Source organism: Hoplias malabaricus, chromosome 9 (genome assembly GCF_029633855.1).
Source record: "Hoplias malabaricus isolate fHopMal1 chromosome 9, fHopMal1.hap1, whole genome shotgun sequence".
Classification (NCBI taxonomy): Eukaryota; Metazoa; Chordata; class Actinopteri; order Characiformes; family Erythrinidae; genus Hoplias; species Hoplias malabaricus.
In genome coordinates this window covers 13,895,563-13,917,093 of record NC_089808.1, presented here as the reverse complement: position 1 = coordinate 13,917,093, position 21,531 = coordinate 13,895,563, and the positions used below count along the sequence as shown (strand labels likewise).

Sequence of the window (21,531 nt, the reverse complement as noted above, 5' to 3'; positions counted from 1 at the left end):
AACTTTCAGTACTCTCTCTGATTTGTCACTCAGAATGGATGCTATGCTAAATTCTCTGGTTCAATATTTTTACAGACATTTTTATTTTGTATAAATGAATAAATAAATTAATGAATAAAAAATAATGGAAATATACATTTTGCCTGATTTTGTCCCTCTCATTCTCTCTCTCCATCTTTCTCTGTGAGTGTGTTTGTTTGTGTTTGTGTGAGTGTGTGTGTGTGTGTGTGTGTGTGTTTGGGGGGGGGGGGGTAGTAAAATAGTGCTGCAGTTCACGAAATTGATAACAGCTAACAATAAAGCATCTTGTTTGTGGTAAACATCAGTGGGAAGTTGTTTTTATATTTAATATTGGATTTACATTAATATAAAATACTACTAATAATTTCAATTTGTTAAAAGTAAGACCTAGATTTCTCTTAATATTCTTTCCCCACAGAATACAAGCTCAGGACTACACTAATATATTACATTTCAACTGCTCCTTAATTAAGTGGATTTTCACATGCATAAGGAACCATCAGCAAAGTGCACATACAAAACATGTGCTGAATTTCAAAATCATAACAGTGTCTTTTCTGTAGGACCCAAACTGTAAAAACAAATGCTGCGAAGAATACCTTACTGTGGGAGCAAACTCCAGCAAGTCTAACTAGAGCAACTCAAATATGGATACATTTTAGTGTTCAATTTAAAGCACAATTTGAAATATTTACTATAATAATTGAGATTTTGGGTTTTTGGGTTTTTTGCTCTTTGTGCACTTTGACGAAGGTTCCTAAGTTTTACATGTGAACATCTGCTTAATGTACCTTTCAGTTCTGAAAAGTGTGTTGAGAATTTATTTTAATGGATAATTAAAGTAAAATGAAATAGTGTAGTCCTCAGCTTATGTTCTGTGGAGAAGGAATATTAAGTGGAAATATAATACCTTCATTTTAAAGAAATACAATGTAAGGATGTTCTCTCTCTCTCTCATTCTCTCTCTCTCTCTCTCTTTCTCTTTGAATGTGTGTAATAGAATAAAATGATGTCGACTACATGATAAAACTCATATATACCTAATAATATACACTGGAGTATGTTGTTACACAGCAACAGAGAGAAATGCACTTTTTTTTTAGCAGAAACAATGTCTAAAAGTATTAAAGTAAGTTCATCTGGCTAAAATTTGCAGGAGCTACCACTGGCCCTTGTTCATTAGTAACTCTGAAAAACCTGATTCTAATACTGTCCTCAACAAAGCTTGGGTTCCACCGACACAAAGTGTAACTCTAGCCATTTCATCCACACAACAGACAAAGAAAAGCACTTACTGCCAGAATCAATGTCTATGGCTTTATAATTAACACCCGCAAACCCTGGCTCACTGCTCAGTAACTCTCAAAATCCTGACAAAACTTATCACTATTGTTCAATTGTCTGAGGGAGTTTGATGCCTTTTTTTCTGAGGCCATTTCCAAAGCCTGATGTTCAATTTCAGAAGATCTAAGACATGACAATGATTTTCTGAAGGCTCAAAGTTGTTTAGTATGAGGAGTTATGCCGTTCTGTTCAATATCTGAGTATCGATGCTGAGGTCTGAGGACGTCCAATATATGGTGTACAAGGTTGGCTTGGCGCTTCAAGGTCAACCAGAGGCAGCACTGCTAGTGTTAAGACATTTTGTAATTATTAGATTTTCACACATTTTCATACCAGAGTTTTTTTCAGGACTCGGGTCCACATTCTCAGCAGGTTTTGTACCTTTGGTGAAGTGTGAAATGTTTTGACCTCATGCAGAACATATGGAAATGTGATGTATTGAATTGTGCAGTTGAGCCATGGCTTGGATGAAGTTCTTGTGTGTGGACGCAAGCCAGCGATAATATATAACATTGAACAAGCAGGAGCAGAACAATGATAAAGTTGCTGAGGTGCATGTGTTATGTGTGCAACAAAGTGACAGAGTGGTACACTATATGTTAAGGTTACATTAACCAACAGTAATTAAATCATTAACTCATCCTTAAATAATGAAGCATTAAGGCAGAACAAAATAATTCATGTATTAATAAATGTAAGATTAATTGACTGAGCGTTAACTAATGCATGTAGGCTAAAAGAGAAAGGGGTACTTAAATGCTGGAGGAGCAATTTGCAAACAAGTCACATGACTAGGTTTAAAAAAAGCATTTTAGATTGTATGATCTTTTTAGAAATAAGAAACAGTATATACTTCCCAGTAGATTTAGATGAATAATATATCTTGATTGATTTTAGAAAACCAAACTTTACATCATCTTAGGCATGTGCAGCTACAGCTCTTTTAACAAGTTCTAATTTCAGGCAAGGTGCAACGTGTTAGTTTCCTGTCAGACTGGGGTTTGCATCCTCAGAGCAGTGGCGGATGCTGGTCTTTCAAGGAGGGGAAGCTCAATTTCGGCCTACATCATAAAATGTTTCAGTTTATTTATGCGTAAATTCTACCCTCCGTTCCTTTTTAAGAAAATGATCTATGACCCTGTTGTACCAACAAGGCGTCTTTTCCAGGGACTTGACTAGTGTCCTCTCAATGGCCAGCAGAGCTAGGCTGCTTAAACGGCCTTGGCCCATGTGAAGTGTGTCCGCCTGTGCTCCCACGGATCTTTACACCAAAGGATCGCTGATTCGCTGTCAATCAAAAAGGGATTCAGCCTCAGACAGATCATCCAATCTTCATGCAGAAGCTGAGCGTCCGGGCCAGCCGAGGCCAGCCCACTGCCCCATAGACCCCCAGAGACGCTGAGCGTCCGATGGGCGGGACAAAGCCCAGCATTTATCCAATGACTCATCTCGTTTCGCTGCACTTTGCTGCTTCGCTATTGAACTCTGTGGACGCTCAGTGTCTACACTGTTTAAAGAACTGTGAAACTGCGGGAATGATTGAGAGGAAAGCAGCGTCTTTACCAGTGATAAGAAGCAGATTCTGAACAAAAGTTGAGCGCGTTGCAGTGCATATTTATTCAATGACATGTACACACAACATATTTGATCACTTATTTTTTATTAAATTTTAGGGGAAGCTGAGCTTCCCTTGCAGTCTTAGAGCAATCGCCACTGCCTCAGAGGCAGTTAATGATGTGATGTCTGTAAAGCTGTTTGTTAATATCTAAAACTGCTTAGTGTCATATTGAAAATGGTTAACAAGTTAAAATATCAACAATTAGGTTAAAACTAATATCAACAATTACCAGGTAACCAGTTAGTCTTAGCGACCTAAATTAAGAGAAACAGCCTCTACTGCAGGGGTGGGCAATTATTTTTTCCATGGGGCCACATGACAAACAGAAAATATTGTGGAGGGCCGGCCAAAAGGCTGATCTCAATTTTGCATAATATTAACTGTACTTCTTTGTAAAAAGCAGTAAATAGCATTGTTTTGACAAGCTGGTAAAAGTATATGTTATAATTAAGCAATGAAAACATGAGGTTGCCTTCCAAAAAATGTAATTTATTCAAGCGAATTTCACAAAACAATGGGAAAGGCAATTCATCACTAAAACGCGCTAAACATGCCAATAAAAATAACCACAATACAATTAAAAATCACAAAGCTGGTCTTGGTTGCTGCATCCCTGGATGTGTGAAGCTTGGTAAAAAAGCCTTGCTGCTTTTGCAGTTTAGCTAGCAAAGCTTCCGATGTCCGCGCCCTTTCAGCATCAGTCACGTTCTTGTATTTCTCCCCGTGTTTCGTCTCGTAATGCCGACTCAAATTGTAGTCCTTAAACACGGCGATCTGCTCCCCGCAAACTAAACACACAGCTTTACCTCTCACTTCAGTAAATAAATACTTAGCAGTCCAATTTTTGTTGAAAACCCTGCATTCGGCATCTACCTTTCTTTTTTTAGCATGAGCAGACATTTCTGAGGGCTAAAGTCGTCTTGTGACTTAGTGACAACGATCAAATCACGCCCATGCCTCAATATACGTTTTGCGTCATCATGTACGTAAATAAAAATCAACTTCAAAATAAAAGCAATGCAGCTTCAGTCCATGCATCAGGTAAAATAAGAAAATATGTTTATTTTGTAATTTCCAATTAACGTTACACGGGCCGGTCAGAGTCAATCAAAGGGCCGTATGCGGCCCGGGGGCCGTACAATGCCCAGGTTTGCTCTACTGTCTAAGTTCAGCAAGACGTTAGCTCTACTAATTATAGTCCTCCAATGCAACATTGTATACAAAGATAAATGAAGAGTGTTCTGGGAGCTTCTTTGCTTGCGGCTGTATCAACCAAACATTCCATTCCAGTGGAGAGTGGCAAAACCTTGAGGATAAGTTAGTGGCATTAAAAGGCCCGCTCCGGGTGACTGTCTGTGAGGAGTATGGCATGTTCACCCCGTGTACGCGTGGTACGTGGCACTGCGACCCTGAACTGGATAAGGGGTTACAGACAATGAATGTATGGTGGCATTCAACTGAAAAAAGTAATTTCTTGATTCTGCTTGCATTATCTCAAAGTAGAATCCAGTTTATTTTTGTATCAATTGAATACATGTTATTTACTTTACTTTACTTTATATACGGTTCACTGAGATGGAGGATGTAGCTGCTTCAGCAAGTGTGCAGTAATGTGCTTCTTCCAAATCTGCCTCTGAGGCTGTAGAGGCAGTTTGCAACTTCATCAGAGTCACAGAGTTACATTATCCTCTATTTAAGCAAAGCAAAATACTGCAAGAAATATGTGTACAGTGTATTGCACATTTATTTTATTTAAAGTCATTTCTGGCACTCACTGGTATTTGAAAATCTCCACTCCACTCCAATCCATTATAACCCATCACAATCCTCTATGTTTGTTGGTTGGTAACCAATTACATTCCTTCTGCCTCAAAGGCATCAATGCGTTCAGAACCATTTGAGTAGTTTGTTCATATGGTTGTAGCTTACATTCTTGAAGCTTTAACAGACCCATTGTTCCCTGATGCTCTCTAAACCATTATTTTACTTTTCATGTGCTGTGATGACTTTACTAGCACCCTAAATAAACCATACATTAAAATTCAAATCTCAAGATGTTTGTTATAGTGGGATTGCTTTGACCAAACCAGGTCCAGAGCCGTAGACATTTGCTTGTTCATTTGTGTTTTTATGTCCACTGCTGATAGTGGTGGGGGGTTGGGGTCCAGTTGTAGCTCATGTAATAGGAACCAATCAGCTTTCAGCACAGTGACACAATGCTGCTGTTGCTAAAGTTTGCACACAGGTTAACTACACTTCAGAAGGTTACTGATGTCTTTCAGAGCCACTTGTGATCTCACAGATTTAACCACATTCCAGTGACAAAGAACACATTATTGGATTTCTAAAGAAGTGACTTTACCGAAAGAAAAAATATCATTGTCTACTTTCACTGTAAGTAAATCCATCCATCCATCCATCCATTATCTGTAACCGCTTATCCAATTTAGGGTCGCGGGGGGTCCAGAGCCTACCTGGAATCATTGGGCGCAAGGCGGGAATACACCCTGGAGGGGGCGCCAGTCCTTCACAGGGCAACACAGACACACACACATTCACTCACACACTCACACACTCCCACCTACGGACACTTTCGAGCCGCCAATCCACCTGCAACGTGTGTTTTTGGACTGTGGGAGGAAACCGGAGCTGTAAGTAAATCTATCAATTTAATTCAAAGTTATTTCGAGGCATGTGTTCCTCTGCGCTGTGAAATGTCTGCACAGTTTAATTGTTAAAGATGTTTAATATAAAAATGGAGATATGAGGTTTCGTTCCAACAGAAACTACATGTATTATATTTATCTAAAATTTACATTTTATCTCAGCAGATTAATAATATACATTTCTAGGACCTACATTACTTGAAGAGTTCAGTGATGACTGGGTTGTATGCGCTTGTTTTACTCTTCACTGCGTCAGGTACTGATTAAGGTTTTTACTCACCAATCTTTGTTTATTTCATTTGAAATGACTCAGAGTTGTTACATAATATACATCTGTTTACAATGAATTATTCTTCTTTATTTCAGGTGGAAACTCAGAGGTGCAGATTCAGTGTCTAAATGGACTGAGGTTTATTCACCAAGGAGAGAATATTAGTCTGACCTGCTCTTTTACAGATTTAGATGTATCAGATGTTTCATGGTACAAACACACACCAGGAGAAAGAACTCTTCTCATCGTTTCTCATACGTCTACTCTACAGTACCATAATGACTTTAACAAGAGCAGTCGCTTTAAAGCATTAAAAGAAAAAGAAAGTTTTAATCTGAACATCACAAACGCAGAACCATCAGATTCAGCTACATACTACTGTGCTACCTCCGGTTACAGAGGTATTTTCTTATCAGACTGCACAGTTGTTAATGGTAGGTGTTTGTCTAATACAGTCTGTTTATATTAAACGGCATCAGTTTAAAAACCCACACCACAATCTACGACTCATTTGGTGATGAGTGAATATTTTCTCTTCAGGTTCATCTTCAAGTCTCTACACTGTTCTCCAGACTCCTGGATTAGACTCTGTTGAAGTGGGAGGCAGCACAACTCTGCAGTGTTCAGTCCTCACAGATGCGTCTGCAGGAGAACACAGTGTGTACTGGCTGAGACATGGATCAGGAGAATCTCCTCCAGGAATCATTTACACTCATGGAGACACTAACAGTCAGTGTAGCAGGACTTCTGAGGCTGATTCTTCTACACAGAGGTGTGTCTACAAACTCCCCAAGACCAACCTCAGTCTCTCTGACGCTGGAACTTACTACTGTGCTGTGGCTGTGTGTGGACAGATACTGTTTGGGAACAAGACTAAACTGGACTATGTAGGTAAGAGTAAGTGTGATTTCAGTTTACAGAACCAGGTCCCATTGCCCTATGGGTACATTACGTCAAATGTTTGGTTTGGGTCAAATATGTTTGGGTGCAATCCAGAGAACATATATAAGTTTTCTTTTATTAAAAGCGTAGCATTTGCTTTTTGTGGACTTTGTTGTGGTTTCAGCATAGCAGGAGCGTGGTGGAAGTGGTGTGCGGTGCACTAGTGGCTGACCAGAACGGTGGACGTGTGTCACACCCGCTGCTTCTATGGGCCCACAACTGGTTTTAGGTCTTATAAGTTAAAGTGGTCAACATGGTTAAAAATCTATTATGAGAACATTTGCAGGGGCTCCTGCTCTGTGAAGAGCCATGCATCCCAAAAATGCTGTTCCTCTCTGCTTGAGTGTTTGTTTTAAGAAGTAAAAATTAAAAGCAGCAAACGGATGAAGCTTCTATCCATTTTGTAAATCTACAAACAAAAGATTGATGCATGGAATTGTGAATCGGTCCTGGGTGTGGAATTCAGAAGTCTTAAAACCGCCTAAATATTTAATTTAGTGTTTTCATGGTAGTTATGCTTGTCTGTTTCTTCTTTGACCACAAATTCATTATTTCAGTCAATACTTTTAATGGTTGATTTGTGAAACAAATATACACTTTTCTCTGTATCTGTTTTAGACTAGTTTGAGTACAGGTAAGGGAGCAGCACTTTTGGGCTTTGTTGATATGGCTTAATATGTATTCGTTGCTGCATTGACAAACAATTCTTTTGACAAAAGTTGTTACACCAATCAGCTGTAATATTATTACACATTAATATTATTAACAAATTATTATTTTTTATTACACACTAACATATTATTCTACAAATGAAGATGTACTTATTTTAATGCAGCTGTTGCCCCTGCCACCTCATTCTTCAAAGGTCAGGACCCCCCCCCCCCCGCCCAAACACACACACCACACACAAAAGACAAGCACAGGAGTAGGTATTTGTTGTTTGATTAATATTTTTCATTAAAAAACTATTCCAGTATTGACATGAGGATTTTAAACACTTCAGCATCCATTCATACCTGCGCAGCACACACTAACACACCACCAACACCCACTATGAATGATCAATCGCCTAAATTATACCTGCAATGTTGTAGTCCTGTGGGGGTCCTGACTATTGAAGAATACGGAGAAAGGGGGCAAACAAAGTATGTAGAAAAACAGATGAACAATGTTCTGTAGAGTTGCACTACACAGTGCACCTATACACTTCTTAAGTGTGATGCCACGTGTCACGGTGTGGCACTTCTGGGTCATATCACACCTCCAGGTCCTGTGTCACATGTTCATAAGATGTGTTTACTGTTGAATAAAGCAAAATATTTTAATCAATTATGCGAACTCAGTTTAGAAAGAGGAATAAATTAAACGAAAGAAGCAAACAAGTGTCTTTGTCAGCACTGTTTGCACATTCACAGTTCATTCTGATCTGTGTAAGCTGCTGTGAGGACTGACTGTGATGCTCCATCTCTCTCTCTCTCTCTCTCTCTCTAAAAATGGGGAGTTCAGTCAGGAAGGGGAGGTGAGATTGGGAACCACACCAGAGCTCCTGAATACTGAAATGTAAGCTAATGGGCTAACTGTTTATGCTCCTGTAAACATTGGCATGGCGTTTGCAGCTTTAGCCAGTTTTTTTCATTTTTAGGATTTTTTTTTATTCTCTGTGAGCTGTGCATCTCGCTCATGGCCAGTCCCGGTGTTCTTACGAGTTGTGTTCCTGGTGATTCTCTTCTGTGAGAATTAGCTAATGGTTGTACAGAAAGTTGCAAGTTTTGACACAAGTAATTTTTTAGATTTTCAAATATGTCACTAGAGGGCTCTGAAAAGTCACTAAATCTAATGGTAAAATCCCAAATTTTGCAATAGTGAGTAGTGGTTTGGACCCAGGCGTCATGTATCACAAGCTCTATATGTCAAAACTTAACATGATAAAATGGACAATGAGCTGAGAGTAAAGTCATGACTGATTGGTGTGTGTAAATTCATTAAATTAAATTAGCTTTCTGTGTTCTTTAGATCAAAATCGGAACCCTCTGGTCTCAGCTCTTATTGTTTTAGCTGCATCAAACATCATATTAATGGCTGTGGTTTTATTTCTGTGTCGAAAATTACACATCAGTTGTGAAAAAGGTAGGTTTTACATTAATTCTGGCATCTTCTCCTTTTGTTATTGATATAATATTGGTATTTTATACAATCTGATTTAAAACTTAATATTTAAATAATAATCTTTTATTTTTTTCCTGCAGATGCAGCTGGAGGTCATACAGCTGAAAAGAAGCAGGTGATTCCTTTATTTTATACTAACATTTTCAGCTTAAATCAGATAAAGGTTTTGTATCATTATTTTAAATTAAGTTATATATGTATAATTTGTATAAATTATTTAAAATGAAAAACCCTGTATTCCCTGCTATGTATTATAGATATAATGTGGAGTCTTGTATATTTCCTGCTTTTCTCTTCATATCATTAGAAAATCATTAGACCAAAACCATTTTCTTCCACTATTTTTTTTTATCTTAGAACTATTTTTTTTTTCTGAACAAAAATAAAACATGGCAGAGACTGGTTGCACTATAACAAACTTCAATGGCAATAAACCCAGAATAAATGTTCCAAAATAAGTTTATTACATTGGAATATTTTTCTGTATATTTAATTAGTGATATAAAGTTTTATTTTTACAGCCACTTATCAGTGAAGTATGTTACATTGTGTTTCTACAGGGTTCATGTGATAAAGATTTGAATTATGCAGCTCTGAGTTTCACCACCAACATACCTTCATCCTCCAGAGGAGATAGAAGACAACAGAACCTTCACGACACTGTTTACTCCCAGATCAGTCTTCCCCCGTAAAACAGAATATATTGAAGCTGAAGGAACCCCCTCTCTTTGTTGGACGACGACAACGACGACCACATTTATTATGAATGTAAATGTTTAATAGTGCAGCATTTCTAAATATGAGTTAAGATTGTATTGTTTTTTAAGATTATATTGTGTTATTGCTATAACATGCAGAGCTTGGCTTTTTTCTGGAAAGGCCTTGTTTTTTTTCTGCAAAGGAAACACCAGTCCACATTCAATGTGGTTTACAACATGTACTTTAGACCCACTGTAAACATTTGGCGCAGTATGAAATGAACAATACTATAACAGGGGCCATCAATTTTCAGTAGCTGAAATTCTATAGCAAAGAGCAATGGGAAAACATTTCACTTTCAAAAATACAACAACTGGCCTCCTCAGCTCCTAATTGCTTATAGATTGTTGTTAAAAGTAGAGGTTTGTTGGTTTGAAAAAAGCATTCTGCCTTAAACGATCAACTTAGTTATCTGTCTAATTAAAAACATTCATTTATTCATTATCGGTATCCGCTTATCCAGTTCAGGGTCACCGTGCCGCCCTTTGGATCCAGCAGGTGCTTTGATAATAAGACTCTTACTTTTTGTAAGAGTGATAATAACAATTATTCTAGACATATGGGCAACACAGACTGTGTCTGCAGGAGAAGTCAGCACTGTCATAAGCAACTGGGTCAGAATAAACATTAGCAAATACAAACCGGATTCCAAAAAAGTTGGAACACTAAACAAATTGTGAATAAAAACTGAATGCAATGATGTGGAGATGGCAAATGTCCATATTTTATTCGTAATAGAACATAGATGACAGATCAAAAGTTTAATCTGAGTATATTTACATTCTAAACTTCATCCCAGTCACACAGACATTTTTGCCAAAGCCCCAACCACATGGGGACTCTTCCCCCTGCAATGGATCACAACATAAGCAGCATCTGCTTAGCCCTAGCTAGAGTATAGAAACACCAAAGTACAAACCGGATTCCAAAAAAGTTGGGACATTAAACAAATTGTGTATAAAAACTGAATGCAATGATGTGGAGGTGCCAACATCTAATATTTTATTCAGAATAGAACACAAATCACATATATAAAGTTTAAACTGAGGGAATGTATAATTTTAAAGGAAAAATATGTTGTTTCAAAATTTCTCGGCATCAACAAATCCCAAAAAAGTTGGGACAAGGCCATTTTTTTACCACTGTGTGGCATCCCGCCTTCTTCTTACAACACTCAACAGACGTCTGGGGACAGAGGAGACCAGTTTCTCAAGTTTAGAAATAGGAATGCTCTCCCATTCATTTCTAATACAGGCCTCTAACTGTTATAAAATAAAATAAATAAAATAATAATAATAAAATAATAATAATAATACGAATAAAATATGGTGGAATTGGTGATCCTCTTACCATCTTGGCTTCAGAGAGACACTGACACTCTGAGAAGCTCTTTTTATACCCAATCATGTTGTCAATTGACCTAATTAGTGTTAATTGGTCTTCCAGCTGTTTGTTATATGCTCAATTTCCTTTTTCCACTCACTTATTGCTACTTGTCCCAGCTTTTTTGGGGATTTGTTGACACTGTGAAATTTTGAATCAACATATTTTTCCTTTAAAATGTTACATTCATTCATTCATTATCTGTAACCGCTTATCCAATTCAGGGTCACGGTGGGTCCAGAGCCTACCTGGGATTATTGGGCACAAGGCGGGGAATACACCCTGGAGGGGGCGCCAGTCCTTCACAGGGCAACACATACACACACACATTCACTCACACCTACGGACACTTTTGAGTCACCAATCCACCTACCAACGTGTGTTTTTGGACTGTGGGAGGAAACCGGAGCACCCGGAGGAAACCCACGCGGACACGGGGAGAACACACCAACTCCTCACAGACAGTCCCCCGGAGTGGGAATCGAACCCACAACCTCCAGGTCCCTGGAGCTGTATGACTGCTACACTACCTGCTGCGCCACCGTGCCGCCCAAAATGTTATATTTACTCAGATTAAACTTTTGATCTGTCATCTATGTCCTATTAAGAATAAAATATTGACATTTGCCATCTCCACATCATTGCATTCAGTTTTTATTCACAATTTGTTTAGTGCCCCAACTTTTTTGGAATCCGGTTTGTATGTTTTAGTCTCTAAATTACATATGCCTCTCATGACACAGAATCATACAGGTGTACAACCAATTACATACAAACAAGTATGATTAGGTTACCATGTTACAACACAGTTATTGCTCAGTAATTATGTAAAAGTTACACTTTAAAATAAGTGTAACAGTTCCTGTGTATTTATGTAGGTACTGTGTAATGATAATCATACACAAGATAAGATGTATGATATCCTATGCCAATCCATTAGTGCTTCACTAAGGGCCCACCCCACTCTCTTCCTGCCGGCAGCCACACAATTTCTATTGTTCCCATCCTACAGCTACACTCTAAGGTGATCCTTAAGCATCAACAACCGTAAATCCACACTGGCCTCCCTGGTGACTAAGGCTGTATGTAGCCCCACTGGCACCGTTAATGTGACCATTCAGTGTGACTCAGAGCCATCAGCTCCATGTGATCTTTACGTGCTACATCATCAACCACCAGAACAGCACCTCTACAGTGCATTTCCCCAAGTAGTCTGTGCTCTCCTTATCCACAACCACTGACTAGACCTTTCAGCTGTTTCTGATAACTCCTTCACTGCTGCCCTTACTTTTCAGCACCTGATGCTGAACTGTACAAACAGGGATGTGGCAGACTTGGTTACACATCCCCTAACACCTATCTCCACCGGTCTTACATGTGCCTGCCACCCGTGTTCCCTCACCTCAGCCGCCAAGGCTGCATATTTCAGCTTCTTCCTTTCGAAAGCTTCATCTACTGCATCTTCAAATGGAACTGTTAACTCTATGAAATAAATTATCTGTTTACTTTCAGAGTACGGCACCATATCTGGCCTCAGTGTAGTTAATGCAATGCATTCTGGGACTTTTTACCTATGTCTGCCAGCAATACCTTGTGCTTCACCCCATCTACCAATATTTATAGCCTGTGCATGCTCTCGAATATGTTCCCCCTCATGCGCAACCCTAATCACTTTATTACTACTACCACTCGTCAATGCATTTACCTCTAAGCATTTGTTAAAATCCTTAGCACCTGATTATGTCTCCATGTATACCTCTCGTGTGACAAACTAAACTTACAAGCTGATAGAATATGCTTCAGCATGCCAACCCCTGTACATAATCCACAACTAGGGGTTTCACCTACCCACTGTCAAAGATTTTGTGGAGTTGGAAGGACATCATAAGTTGCTCCAAGCAAAAACTTTATATGACTTGCCTCCATCGCCCATAATTCTTGCCACGTGACCTTCGACTCCTTTAGATTCCCCCTCCTCTTCCAGATTGTGAATAAATCTAGTCATTTGCCTTCTCTCTGGTGATGTGGCCTTACTAAATGCTTTCCATGAATCACCTGAACCAAGGCCCGCTCTTCCGCATTGCACTTGGCCAATCACATCCCTTATTCCTAATGAGCTCTTGGCTACCTGCAGTGCCACTCGTGGGGTCCAATTCCTTCCTGCTTTTGTGGCTGGTGCTGCCTCTTTAACCACTGCATCCTTCAATCCTGACAAAATCATCTTGTGACTCACCTTTGCACATTTAAATTCCTCAACTGAACTTCCTTTCTACAACTTGTAGCTCCAGTACCCCTCTCCCATACCATGACACACTACTTAAACTGTGGCACCCCTAGCCACTTCCTTATAGCCTTGTTCATAACCCTGTCCATCCGCTCTACTTCTGTGATCAAAACATCATAAACTGTCAATGGCCAGTTAGGCAGTAAGCTAAACTGCAGACACCACAATTTCAACTTCCCTGGCAGGCATCTTTCTGGAATATGTTTAGACCAGTTTAGAGGTGGAGAGCACAACAACATTATACCTTTTATATTAATTCTTTATTCTAACATTTCCTAGTACCAGAAAATTATATTGTTTTTATATTTAACAGAACACATTTCTTTAGGCCCCAGATTTAACTGTATAAAAATTCAACCATATAAGGGATGAATATATCAGTATATCTGATATCAGTTATATCAGTTTATGATATATAGGCATTTAGTTGAATTTCTCAGTATCTAAGAATTATTTGTCTCTTTTTATGTTCTATTTATAATAACCTTATCATTTTAATTATCTTTAAAAGCATATTCCACACGTCTGAAATCACAAGGTACCAGACTCACAACACTGCCTCTCCAAACACATCCTTGGTCTTGCTGGCCATGCTGATCCTGCCGGTAATGCTGATCAACCAAATTGTTCTTGCTGGTCATGCTAGTCAACCAGCTTTTTTGGTTGCTGCCCTATCACCATATTGAAGAGAAGGTTGCTCAAAAGCATACTTGTTTCCTTCCATTATAATAGAAAATGATACAATTATGTTTTCTAACTAATGAAACAGAATATGCAGCACTGAGGGACCACCACAGGGATAGTTTTTTTTCTGAGTAAGCTGGATCAGAGCAGGGAGAAAAGCTGTACAGACTTCTCCATAGTTCCACCCAGTTTCTCCAAGAAGACGGAATATTCTGAACTGCAGTTGCACACACAACAGTCAGATTATTCTTCTCTTAAAGTTTTAGCTGCACTGAAGTGACTCTCATTTACTGGGACACACTCTGTGTGGCTGAGTTCAATTCCTGACTAGGAGAAAGAGCATCCCCTATTGAGGAGGTGGGTTTGAGAGCCAACAAGGTGCATAAAAATGTATATACAAGCCCAATTCCAAAAATGATCTGCCAAGCCTGCTGCCTGGGGACATTTGCCCTCAACCTATTCCCCTATACCATGTACTGATACTAGTATGTAACAAAGCCACATGTGTCCAGTCACTTCCTCTGTTTATTCATTTTTGTTATTCGTGTTTTATTTTTCTAAAAAGTATGGAGGGGGGATTTTTCTAGAACCTGGTAAAAGTCTGTTTAAGCCTCATTTTGATGTGGTTAGCTATTTCCATAGTCCACCTTCAACGGCATTGTCTGTGTGCTATCCACCCTGTGGTTACTGCTAAATAACAGGAAGTAAGAGAAAATGACATGATTATATCACATGAAAACATACACACAGAGAAAAGCTGAAAGATATTCAAAAGGTTATTTCCAAAGTATTGGTGTGAAATGTTGGTAGGGTGCAGTTATTATATGTAAACAACAATAAACTTGAGGTTCATGCTAAATGTGGGATATTGACAGTGATGTACATTAATTCTTTATGAATTCTGAGCACTAACACTCAGAAGAGTTTCAGTCAGAATGCCATTACTGTGCAATATTGGCACTCCAGGAATGTCACACTGCAGGGTCAGAACTAACCGTTTTATAATGGGATATATACGTCATTTAGCCATACTTCTATATGAATATTATATTACAATTATAATGCACTGTTTGGCTGGTTAAAACCAAGTACCCCACTAATGGTGCACTACAATGGGAACGTACGGAAATTTGAGATAGTTACAACTTGACCGAGCGCACACCAGTGCTAGATGAAAACTATTTTGGGCAGAAGTACATTTAGCTGGAGCAGTTTGTTCAGCAGATTAGGGGTCTGAGTAAAATAATCTGCAGGTTGGTTGTGTTTGAGTGAGCTGATCCAGTCTGGGCGGTGAGTGCAGTGCAGTAGATTTCATTACTGTGACGTACTAACATGCTATTTGTTGAGGAGCTATAATTTGACAGAAGATTTTATAAATGTTAAACATTCACAGATTCATTTATTTATTTCATACTTTATGTATTGCCCAGAAGTGTTGTATAAGAGCAATAGAACACTCAAGATCATGTGTTATCATGAAATAAGAGCACGGCTGAGATGCCTACAGTACTCACTTTTGGCTTGTGCTTGCGCTGTATTACAGCTGTGCTGTTATTTCATGATAACACACTTCCTCTCAGGTTTTATTACTTAATTGAATCATTATTATATGTCATCAGTAATTAAATATGGTAGATCTATAAGCCATGAAGTCATAGTAAATAACATCATCAGAACGCTCACCATGTTTACATTGTCACAATGTGCTTCACTACTACAGGAATTACCCACATGAAAAGAGTCAGATTATCCAAAAGCCAAAAAGCAGTCATGAAGCATGAGTGTTGACATAGTCTTTGATCTCAATAATCCATCAAATAAAACTTGTGGAGAGAAAAACCTGAGCAGCAGGAGACATTAACTTTAGTTTTTTCCTCTGATCTCATTGAGATGAGGCAGCATGGTGGCTCAGCAGGTAGTGTTGCTGTCACACAGCTCCAGGGACCTTGGGTTGTGGGTTCGAGTACCTCTCTGGGTGATTGTCTGTGAGGAATTTGGTGTTTTGTCCCATGTCTATGTGGGTTTTCTCCTACGGTCCAAAACCACCACTGGTAGGTGGATTGGTGACTCAAGAATCTGGGGTGTGTTCCCACCTTGTGCCAAGTGATGCCGGGTGTAAAATAGCATCTATAACCCCTGATACAGTGTGTGTTGGACTGGAGCTCCTAAATCAAAAAGGACTTTCTCTACCTTATGGAAACTATACATTTATTTTGTAATTTTAACAGAAATAAAAATCTCTAATCACACACTTATATAGTTTATCTGCACTTAAAAGGCATATGATGTCTTGGAATTATAATTATTTACTGCTTCTTTCATCAGTTTTGGAAATGGACTATGTGTATGTCTTCATATTAAGCTGCTTATGATAAAGAAATTTGAAGGCTGTTTTGATTGTACTTCTTTGTTTAGCTGTTGTGCTTTATTTACTTCAATGGATAATGTGCTCTTACTGACTGTTAGATATTTAATACTCAAATCTCTAGTTCTTTAATGTGGTGGGATTACTTTGGCCAAACCAGGCCCACTGCAGTAGTGATTAGCATATTCATTTCTGTGTTATTCCTGTTTCTGTGAGTGGTCGGGTGTAATTCTACCTCTTGTGATGGGAACAAATCAGCTTTCAGCACAATGATATAAATCTGCTGTTGTAGAAGGTTTACACACAGATTAAATATGTCTCAAAGTTTTACTGTTGTCCTTCACAAACGATAAGTGATCCTATAGAATCAACTAAAAGCCAGTAACATAGAAAATTACAACATTGCTATTGAAGTAAATCCTTGTATCTACAAAGAAGCAACTTTACAGAAGAAATTAAAACATTCCCAACCTCCAATGTAAGTACATTTATCACTACTTACTTTTTAAGTCATTTTGTAATGACTGAAATTTTGGCACTTTGCATATTGAAGTGGGCTCTAGTTTGAGAGACACATTATATATATATATATATATATATATATATATATATATATATATATATGTATGTATGTATGTACGTACGTACGTGTGTGTGTGTTTGTGTGTTAAAATGTAAATAATCTCTCTTATCAGTAAATGCATACACTTTACTCTGAAGGCATTTTGTAACAAAATTACAGTGTAAAAATACATAATATTGTTTCAGGACATGCTAGAAGAGTTTGGTGATGATTGGACTGTGTGCACTTGCTTTGTTCTCTGCTGTTTTAGGTACTGTTTAATATCCTTTTGTACATTTCTACATTTTATTATTTACATTCACTTTCTACACAACATTCAACTCTTAATCATTTTTAGGTGGCACCTCAGAAGTGAACATTCCATGTCTAAATGGACAGAAGTACATTATGTTTGGAGAAAATATCAGTCTGACTTGTTCTTTTTCAAATGCTGCTGCGTCAGGGATTACATGGCTTCAACAGACTCCAGGACAGAAACCTCTTCTCATTGTTTCTGTTTTTGGTTCATCTCTAAAATCCTATAACAGTTTCAACAAGAGCGGACGCATTAATGCACTAAAAAAAGAAAACAGATTTATTCTGAATATCACAAACGCAGAACCATCTGATTCAGCTACATACTACTGTGCAGTCTCCAGTTACACAGAGCTTACATTATCAGACTGCACAGTTGTGGTGTTTAAAGGTAGGTGCTAGTCTAATTCAGTCTGTTTACATAAAACACCATTTGGTTTAAACCCAAATCCATTTAAGTCAGTGATCAGTGATTATTTTCTCTCCAGGTTCATCTTCAAGTCTCTACAGTGTTCTCCAGACTCCTGAATTACACTCTGTTGAAGTGGGAGGCAACACAACAGTGTCTGCAGTGTTCAATCCTCACAGATGTGTCTGCAGGAGAACACAGTGTGTACTGGCTGAGACATGGATCAGGAGAATCTCCTCCAGGAATCATTTACACTCATGGAGACACTAACAGTCCGTGTAGCAGGAGTTCTGAGGCTGATTCTTCTACACAGAGCTGTGTCTACAAACTCCCCAAGACCAACCTCAGTCTCTCTGATGCTGGAACTTACTACTGTGCTGTGGCTGTGTGTGGACAGATACTGTTTGGGAAAGGGACTAAACTGGGCTTTCCAGGTATGTGTGAGTATTTTGTGAAGCGCCTTCACTCTTGCTTAAGTTTCAAGGGAAGTTGTTTAAAAAAATAAGTTAAACACAGTTACTAATAATGATTTTAATTTGCTTTCTTTGTTTTAGAAAACTATCATTTCCTTCCAGCCATTTTTGTTTTAGCCACAACAAACATAATTTCAGTGGTTGTAGTTGTATGTCTGTGCAGAAAATTACGCACCAGACGTGATAGAGGTAGGTTGTATAAGAATTCTGATCTATATTTTATTTGAAAATGAAGGTAATCCATGATTTATAGAAATAATTCAATAATGTAATTGTTATTTGTTGAAGGTGCTGCTGAGGGTCAAACAACAGAAATAAACCAGGTGATTAATTCAAACTGTACTTACCTTTTTCATCCAAACACAGATAATGGAAATCCTCAACTCTATTAACATTGTGTTGAATTAAGTAAAAAGCATTACATATGTTAATTGTTATATTATTTTACAAACATTTTGGTGCAAAATGTAAAAAAAAATGTAATTAAAACAACATGCAATGATGCATAAAACATTTAAAAATAGTATAAAGACAACACATCAAATGTTGAACCTCCCAACTGTTATTGTTTATTCTTCAAAAAGGACATCTATTTAAAAAATGGTTTCAACATTTAATATTTAATGTTGTCTTTATAATTATTTAAATTCAATGATTAACTGAAATAGTTACCAGATCTGCATAGTACTGCACTGTGTCTTTACATTTTGCCCAGTGAGCCCAAGTTTTTCGATCTGTTTTGTACAAATGGCAAATAATTTATGTTTAGAATTGCATTACCTACAATTAGTAAGTCCCTGTAACACACTTTAGTTGTGATATATGAATTTACTTGCTGTATTTAATGTGGTCTTCTAAATCTTCGGGTGAGCTCTCAATTTAGTCGTTTTTGGAGCAAAACACTTTTCTTCCACCTTAATTTCGCAACAAACACACAACCAGCAACCAGTTTTGCTCTGACAGACAGTTATCAGTGAATAATGTTTAATGAAGTGTGTTTCTTCAGGGTGATGATGCTTTAAACTACGCTGCTCTGAGTTTCACCAATAAACCAGCGTCCTCCAAAGGAGCTAGAAGACAACAGAAGCTTAAAGATACTGATGTTTACTCCAAGGTCAAACCTCCCAAATAAAACAGATTTTCTATAGATTAAAACATTGTCTTCTATTTGTTGCTAATGTTAAAACACAAAAACATCTTATCAAATAAAAATGTTATAATATTTTTTTCCTAGTTATTGTACAAAACTGATTCTAAATAAACATAGCACATAACACATCTAAATAAACAAAAAGAAATGAAATTTGTGTTTGGTAGATTTTTTCTTTGTTGTAACAATGCTTCTTGGCAATAAATCTTATACCATTGGAAAGCCTGTTAATTTCCCTTTTGAATGGTGCCTCATTTGTAAGGAGAATGCATTTGTGGGTTGAGCAGTAGAGCTGAATATGTGGGTTGTGTATTGTTCTTCCACAGGCTACCGAGACTCCTATTTGTTAAATGAATAAATTGTTAAGTTGCCAAAGTCTTGTTTCTTCAAACTTCAATCATCCAGTCCACCAAACACAAAAATGGCAGAATACGCTGATTGGCATTGGCAGAGAGGATTTGGCAAATTTTTCATGGACGCAACCCACATACTCAGCTCTACTGCTCCTCCCCCAAATGCATGTTCCTTACAAATGTGCCATCATTTAAAAGAGAAATTAACAGGCTTTCCAACGATATACAATAATGCCAAGAAGCATTATTACAACAAAGAAATAATCTACCAATCACAAATTTCCTTACTTTTTGTAGTATGTTTATTATGGTATAATAATAAATGAAAACTGTAGTTCATCTTTAAATTGTTCAGAATTGCTGGTTTGAGTCCTGTTGTTGGGGTGCAGGCACATTTATATTTTGTAGTTTTCAGCTCCAGTCCTTCTGACCCACTGACCTGCACATTTTCAGTCCAGATTATCAGCTCATTTTCTGTCTCTTCAGAAGGGCCTCCTTTTGCGGCCAATACAGCATCAGTTCGTCTTAGGAATGACATATACAAGTCCTGCACAGCGGTCAGAGGGATTTTAAGCCATTCTTCTTGCAGGATAGTGGCCAGGTCACTACATGATGCTGGTGCAGGAAAACGTTTCCTGACTCGCTCCGGTGATCTGGTGACTGTGCAGGCCATGGGAGATGTTCAACTTCACTTTCATGTTCATCAAACCAATCTTTCACCAGTTTTGCTGTGTGTATTGGTGCATTGTCGTCCTGATACACGGCACCGCCTTCAGGATACAATGTTTGAACCATTGGATGCACATGGTCTTACTGGTGCAGTGTGCAGTTAATGAAGATTGGCCACCAGCCAAATTAGCCATAAAATCTCCCACACTACAATGACAGGGGCTTCAGTTTCATTGTCCAACCCCTGTATGTTTTTGGACTGTGGGAGGAACCTGGAGCACCCAGAGGAAACCCAAACTGACATGGGGAGAACACACCAAACTCCTCAAAGACAGTCACCTGGAGTGGAACTTGTACCAAAATGCAACATTTGAAAACTAATTTAAAAAAAAACTGCGTACACATGTTGGTCCCCACAATGTAAATAATTAAATCATTACTTTTTAAGTATAAGGTGAGGTTTAGGGCTAAGACAGTACCTAAGGATAAATTGAAGGTAAGTCGCCACAAAATTACTGCAAATCTTTGTAATTTCCATACAGTTAGAAAACAAAAACCTGTTGCTGTGTGTTCACTGTTTATAATGTTTTTATTTATTTATTTATTTATTTATTTATTTATTTTTGTCTCAGTTTAATTGTACTGCTGTGCAATGACGATAAATTTTCATAAAAGCACATTCGTGGAAAGACTACAATTACATGATTTTTAATTATAGTCTTTGACTGGCCCTGTGTTCTCTGACAATTGTGTGTACTGTGGAGAAACTAACCTCTTCTCTGAAACGAGTAATGACTGACACACACTCAGTGGTGAAGCTTCCTCACTACACATTTTTTAACCCACTGAAACCCAGAGTTTGAAAACCACTGAGTAGGTCACTGAGCCTTTGTTTTGCGTAGTTTCAGTTATTCGGTCTCAACAAACCTGATAAAGTTCATAAACAGCCTGATAATGAACTGATGGTCTGGATCAGGTTTGCTTAGTGTATGAATACAATGGATTAGGTAAGTACTCAGCCCCCTTAACGTGTGGCAGAATTTTTTGTGTTGTGCATTTGATTATCATTTAATATAATTACCCTTTTTACCTGTTTG

At 38.0% G+C, this 21,531-nt stretch overlaps 1 protein-coding gene across 1 annotated transcript; it reads left to right on the top strand.

Moving 5' to 3' along the window:
* Positions 1-16,038: 16,038 nt before the first annotated feature.
* Positions 16,039-19,394, top strand: LOC136706620 (uncharacterized). Its single transcript, XM_066680217.1, has 5 exons — positions 16,039-16,053; positions 17,869-18,223; positions 18,344-18,451; positions 18,551-18,585; positions 19,269-19,394. Exons 1-5 carry the CDS (start codon positions 16,039-16,041, stop codon positions 19,392-19,394), a joined length of 639 nt encoding a protein of 212 aa, XP_066536314.1.
* Positions 19,395-21,531: the final 2,137 nt, after the last annotated feature.

What these genes read in the sequence shown, in the direction of transcription:
- LOC136706620 (XM_066680217.1), top strand. An exon ending in GACTAAACTGGGCTTTCCAG is followed by an intron (nt 18,224 to 18,343) that starts GTATGTGTGAGT and finishes TCTTTGTTTTAG; the next exon opens with AAAACTATCATTTCCTTCCA. An exon ending in AAACAACAGAAATAAACCAG is followed by an intron (nt 18,586 to 19,268) that starts GTGATTAATTCA and finishes GTGTTTCTTCAG; the next exon opens with GGTGATGATGCTTTAAACTA.